Here is a 6,142-nt window from a genome sequence, read left to right on the forward strand (position 1 = left end):
CGGGGTGTCGGCGAACGTGATGGCCCGGACACCCGCAAATCTCTCCTAGTTTGCTTCTGGTTTGCTTGATTTCGGACAAGCAGACACGTTCATAGACCGATAAGGTACCACGGTGGATGGCTTGCATCATCCGGACAACTCGGTTGGCATGTTTACGGCCATTTTGAGGTTCCGGTTGGAGATGAGCTTTAGAATGACCAGCTCCCTGCCCCGGTTGCAAGTTTGTACAGGAAACTAGTACAGTGGCACTCGGGCCCTGGCAGGGGAAAGTATCACATGATACCACTCCTTAGATGCTACCATGATACCAACTTATAAAATTCAAATTTAAACATGTCAAAAAAATTTGAAAAAAATCATGGAGGTTCACATCACATATGTCGACAACCCCTAAAAAATTCAGATCGAAATTCGAAATACTCAAGGAGAAACTAAAATGACAAATTCAGATGTGAATAGTGGCATTTCTGCTTGTCTTCTTTTGACACTATTCATGATGGATTTGTCTTTTTTGTTTCTCTTCCTGTATGTCGAATTTAAATCTGATTTTTTTAGGGGTTATCAACATATGTTGTGAACATCCCTGATTTTTTTCAAAAAAAATTGACATGTTTAAATTTGAATTTTATAAGTTGGTATCATGGTAGCATGTAAGGAGTGGTATCATGTGATACTTCCCCCCCTGACAGAGGTGAAGCGCATGGTTATGACCAATCAAAGTAGAAGCAAGATTCAGGAATACATGGAGACAATTTCACACCCGAGAGGTAGAAACAATGATTCTTTGTATGGCTCCCAGTTTCATAATCGTTTGCAGTGCGTAGAACAATTCTACTGGTAATCAGGTGCAGTTCTAATTCCTCTCTCCACCTTTGCGGAGACAGTGGCTGGCACCATGAAAATCCAATTCCGAACTATCCAACACTTGTTGTTGACATACATGGCTAATGTCTGAATCCTTAGCCACTACACTGCTAGTTGTTCGACCCCCAGCGTGACCAAGTGGGTTAGCTCGCCGATCGTCAGCGTGTGCTCGCCCACGGGGATCCTCCGGACGCCGTCCCGGTCGGCCACGCTGAGTTCGTTGCAGACGTCGAGGCCCATCTCGACGCGGGCCACGCCGCCGGCGGGAACGTGCACCTTCTCGAACGCAACCAGCTGACGAGCGGGCGCGCCGTGGGCCGCGGCGGCCGCAGCTGGAGGGGACGCGTACACGAGCACCGTATGCGCGCCGTCCCGGTCTCCGACGTTCTTCACGTCCACGTGGACCGGGATGCTCAGGCCCTCGCACCGCGCGTGCGAGACACGCACATCGGCGGCGGCGCGGCCAAGATGCTTCGTTGTGTTGAGGGAGGAGGCGGCGGCGGCGTGGTGGCCGGCAAGCTGGACGGTGAACTGCGCCGGCGCGTGCGCGAGCGTGTGGGTGAACTTGGTGTAGCTGAGGCCGTGCCCGAACGGGTGGATGGTCGGGCCAGTGTAGAACCGATACGTCCGTCCGGGATACCCCCTCGCCAGGTCGGCGCGCATCGCCATGTTTGTCATCGGCGCCTTCTGCAGGTAATCCTGTGGGTACCATGTCACCGGCAACTTCCCTCCTGCACCAATTCCAATCCAAAACCTATCAAACTCGTCTCCTTGCTTCAATTTTTGGTTAATTTTGTCATCTGAAATTCGATCCCGACTTGAATCATTCAAATAGAGACTGTCGAAGTGTACATACCTGGGTTGTGGTGACCGAAGATCACGTCCGCGATCGCCTGCCCGCCGGCCTGGCCGGGGTACCCTGCCCACAGGATGCCAGCGATCTTCCGGTCGTTCTGCGCGAAGGCAATGTCGACGGGCCCGCCGGACATGAGGACGAGGATCACCGGCCCTTTGGAGGCCTTCGCCACCGCGGATACGAGCTCCGCCTGGCGACCAGGAAGGAGCAAGCTTGTCCGGTCCAGGCCCTCGGCCTCGACCTTCTGATCGAGGCCAACGACGACGACGGTGGCGTCAGCACGGCGGGCCGCGTCGACGGCAGCGGCGATCGGCTGGTTGCCGCCTTGGCATGCCACGTCGGTGCAGCCCGCCTGATGTAATGTGGTCTTCACGTACCTGCCGATGCCCTGCAGCGGCGTGGTGTACCGGCACGGCTGACCGGCGTAGTTCCCGATCATGGCCACGGTGGCCTGGGAGTGCGGGCCGACGACGGCGACTGTGTGGTGCGCGGCTCGTGAGAGCGGCAGCGCAGCGCCGTCGTTCTTGAGTAGCACGACGCTCTGCCTCGCCGCCTCCAGCGCCAGCTCTTGGTGCGCGGGCGTGCACACGTGCTGCGGACCGAGGTGGCCGAACGGCTGCGTGGCCAGGTCGCCGTCGTACATCCCGAGGCGCATCTGCACGATGACGGTGTTGGTGACGGCGGCGTCGATGTCGGCGTCGGACACCTTCCGCTGCGCGACGGCGCCCTCGGTGTAGACGGCCAGGAAGGGGCCGCAGTCGAGGTCGAGGCCGGCCCGGAGCGTGGCGGCGACGGCGTCCTCGTGGGTCCTGGTGTAGTGCTGGTCGCGGTAGAAGACGTCGACGGAGTCGCAGTCGGAGACGATGTACCCCTCGAGGTGCCACTTGCCCCTGATGGTGCCGCGGAGGAAGGACTCGTCGGCGCAGGTGGGCACGCCGTTGACCTGGTTGTAGGAGCACATGACGCTGGCGGCGCGGCCGTCGACGACGCAGGAGCGGAAGGGGACGTTGAAGGTGTCCTCGAGGTCCTGCGGCGTGACGATGGCGTTGAAGTGGAAGCGGTCGGTGCCGGACCAGCTGTCGAGGTCGTAGGCCGTGAAGTGTTTGCAGCAGGCGGCGGTCTTGAGGCGCGTGTGGCCGCCGTGGCGACCTCCGCCCCCGTAGGGCTGCTGGAGGCCGCGGACATAGGCGGCGGCGTAGCGGCCGGAGACGGCGGGGTCCTCGCCTGGCGTCTCCTGGCCGCGGCCCCACCGCGGGTCGCGGAAGATGTTCACGTTGGGGCTCCAGAAGGTCAAGCCCGCCTGACCGCCGTTGTACATCGCTCGCCCCTCGTCTGACACCGCCTGCATGCATGATGTGCGTGTACGTATGTTAACACGAAAATTGTGGCAAAATTGATAATTTGGCCTCAAAGCAAAAGTATTTCACAAACCAAACTACTTTTTTAAAAAATTCACACCTTGATCCTTTTTATAGCGCCCGACAGTATGGCGCTGCAATCTACTGTGCAGCTCCTTGCAGCTAGACGTTGCACAATGTAGTGTAACATCTAACTGCCGGGCGTGTGGCGCCTAAGTATTAGGCGCGGCGCAATAGAGTGGAGTGTCTTACTATCAGGCGCTGTACATTAGGGGTCAGCTAGATGAAATATTAAAAGAAAACAGTTCAATTTGTGAATAGTTTTGCCCAGCGGTCAAATTTGTGTCTTTTGCTCGAAAGTTATGGCAAAGAGAGAATGGTACTGCGACCGTTCGGTTTATTTGTAACTTGTGTCAAATTTTGACCAAAGAATTAAATAATAAAATGTTAATGCATGTCAACAAAAATTATATCCTTGAATTCATATTTAAGCATAGTCCAATAATTATTTAAACATGCGTGAATATTTTATTATTTAAATTTATGGTTAAAATTCAGCACGAAATATAATGGGGACGTATGTATTGCTCCTACTTCAAAAATTGGAGTGAAACTTAAAGATCAAAATTTCTGACAACCGGGCAATGCAAGCCATGATCAAATGTGAAAGAAAAATACTTCTCCAAGCAAGAGGAATCTGGTTGGCAATGGCACGGATATCTACGCGGCATCATATCTTTGCCTCTCCAATCACGTGGGTAAGCTGGATGGATGATGTACTACGTGCTATACCTGTCATGTCAAGTTACGATGCATGTGGTTCAGTGGATTCACAGACCAGAAGACACAAGTCCAGTACGCAATAACTCCTTGATCTTACTACTACATCATTGTTTAATCTCGAATCGCAGAGTTTAACACCCCGTTGGATGCATCAAAATTGCAGGATTTGAAAGGTTTAATATATGGAGTAAAAAGTCTTCATTGTCTTAAAAACGATTGAAGGCGGCAGTAGTACTTATATTCATTGTTCGAAAAGCAGATAGGCGGCAACAGTGTCCCTGACTAGCTGTTGGAGTACTTCCCACCAAGAAGCCAACAACTATTGAGCTGCTAACCCCAGATATCAGCACTGTCGCGTATTAGGTCTATTTTCAAAGCAACAGTGATTAGGTTATTTCCGTTTTCGCGGACACGGCCGCTTGCTTTCCCAAATTACACGCTGAGATCTGATTAGCTAGAGACAGAGTAGTCCTGATCTGGGTGGCTAGGCTGGCTTGCACATGGCTGCACGGAACATCTTGTACCATTGGCCAACCAGGAATCCCACCCACCAACTCATTCCTATCTGCCACTACAAAAATCTGGACACTACACTCTACTAGATCTGTTCATCACATTTGGGGTGTTTACTTAATACTCCCTCTGTAAACTAATATAAGAGTGTTTAGATCACTACTTTAGTGATCTAAACGCTCTTATATTAGTTTACGGAGGGAGTATATTTGGCTCCTAGATGATGATGACACTGTATGGCAGCAAGTGCAGCATATATGCTGATGGGCTGAACTGAAACCAAGTCTTGGAGCATAAATTAAATTCAAGCTAGATTTGTCTTTTTCTTTTCTTTTCAGTTTAGACGAATAAATGCCACTAGATTTGTCTTAAAGTGCCCTTATAAAAGGTTAAAGGCAGCCACTTGCAAAAGGGCATCCGGATTGTTTGCCTTTTCCTGGCTCATCCTCACACACACTGTGCTAACACCAGTAGTACCCTCCCTACCCTATCCATCTACCAATCATCCACACCACTTGATGCTAGTACTACTGTACTACTACTTGCTGGCCGGTGCAACAGTAGAGTGCACGCTCGTTAGTTGGCTGAATCTACGACACAATTTGCAAAAACAAAAACAAAAAACTGAACACTAAGTTTACTGAAAACTGGGAGAATTTCGTGAGCGACAAATAAGAGAGTTGTTTGGGGGTTAGAGTAATCTTTATCTTCTTTTTTTTTGCGAGGAAGAGTATTCTTTATCTAACCAATCAGCCTATTTATTGTGCGTCCATTCTGTGTTACTTAATCTCTCGGCAAGGTAATCAACATGCGTGCAGCTTGCCACGTGACTCGGTGCGGTAGGATTCTGCTTTGAGATTGGTGCCGCGAAACGTCAGCGCCGTCAGAAGAAAAGGAAGGAACTGCTCTGCCCGAGACAGGCGCGGTTCGCAGCGAGAGGGGCACGGACAAGCAAGAGTTCACATGCTCGCATACCAAACAGGAACATCAGAGAGCGCTCAGGCACGAGAGCCGGCTGAATGGCATCGGCAATGCCGGCGCCGGCACGAGAGCGAGCACGCATGTACGTACCCGGCCGATGAGCTCCCAGAGCGAGGCGTTGAACGACGCGGCGGTGCCGATGACCTGCGGGAACGCGGTGGCGCCCGGAAACGCACCGCCGAACCGCACCCCAGGCCCGGTGTTCGACACGCCGTGGAGCGCCTCCGACCACCACTCGTAACCGGCGATTCCCAGCCGCGGCACGCCGGCGGCGTTGTTCACCAGGAGGCGCACCTTCTCGGCCCGGGTCAGCCGCGCCATGAGGTCCCGCGCGCGCGCCCGCAGCGGCAGCGACCGCCGGCAGAATGCCATCGACGTCGCCGGGCCACCGGGCGCGCAAGCAAACGGTGGGCGCGCGGCGACGACCGCCGCCGCCCCGGCGAGCATGAGGAGCGGCAGGAGGAGGCGGAGGCGCCGCATGGTGGTGGTGGTTGGTTTTCTTGCGAGGCTTTTGTGGAAATGGAGAGGGGGAGAGCCCGTGTGATTATATAACACAGGCGGAAGGGCAAAATGCAAGTGGCAACCACCTTCATGTATTTCAGAGTTGATTAATTATATGCGCAGTCCAAAAATAATTTAACCGGTTATTTGGCTATAAGTTTTTTCGGATGATCTTTTTAACTTCATACGGAAATAAAGGTATTCTACCCGCAAAAAAGGGGAATAAAGGTATTCTGAAAACCATTTCGGTAGGGGGAAAATGCTTATTTGGCTATCCGAAGAAGAA

General features: G+C 52.8%; 1 protein-coding gene across 1 annotated transcript; it reads right to left on the reverse strand.

Annotated features, from left to right (window-relative positions):
• Nucleotides 1-743: 743 nt before the first annotated feature.
• LOC123091616 (probable beta-D-xylosidase 2) lies at nucleotides 744-5,880 on the reverse strand. The gene is made up of 3 exons (XM_044513178.1): nucleotides 5,446-5,880; nucleotides 1,721-3,062; nucleotides 744-1,595 (listed from the first exon to the last, which is right to left on the reverse strand). The coding sequence occupies exons 1-3, from the start codon at nucleotides 5,833-5,835 to the stop codon at nucleotides 967-969; spliced, it is 2,361 nt and encodes a 786-aa protein (XP_044369113.1). The 5' UTR covers nucleotides 5,836-5,880; the 3' UTR covers nucleotides 744-966.
• Nucleotides 5,881-6,142: the final 262 nt, after the last annotated feature.

Source organism: Triticum aestivum, chromosome 4B, assembly GCF_018294505.1.
Source record: "Triticum aestivum cultivar Chinese Spring chromosome 4B, IWGSC CS RefSeq v2.1, whole genome shotgun sequence".
NCBI classification, from domain to species: Eukaryota; Viridiplantae; Streptophyta; class Magnoliopsida; order Poales; family Poaceae; genus Triticum; species Triticum aestivum.

What these genes read in the sequence shown, in the direction of transcription:
- LOC123091616 (XM_044513178.1), bottom strand. Translation starts at nt 5,835, where the DNA reads ATGCGGCGCCTCCGCCTCCTCCTGCCGCTCCTCATGCTCGCCGGGGCG. An exon ending in TCTGGGAGCTCATCGGCCGG is followed by an intron (nt 3,063 to 5,445) that starts GTACGTACATGC and finishes TCATGCATGCAG; the next exon opens with GCGGTGTCAGACGAGGGGCG. An exon ending in CTTCGGTCACCACAACCCAG is followed by an intron (nt 1,596 to 1,720) that starts GTATGTACACTT and finishes GAATTGGTGCAG; the next exon opens with GAGGGAAGTTGCCGGTGACA.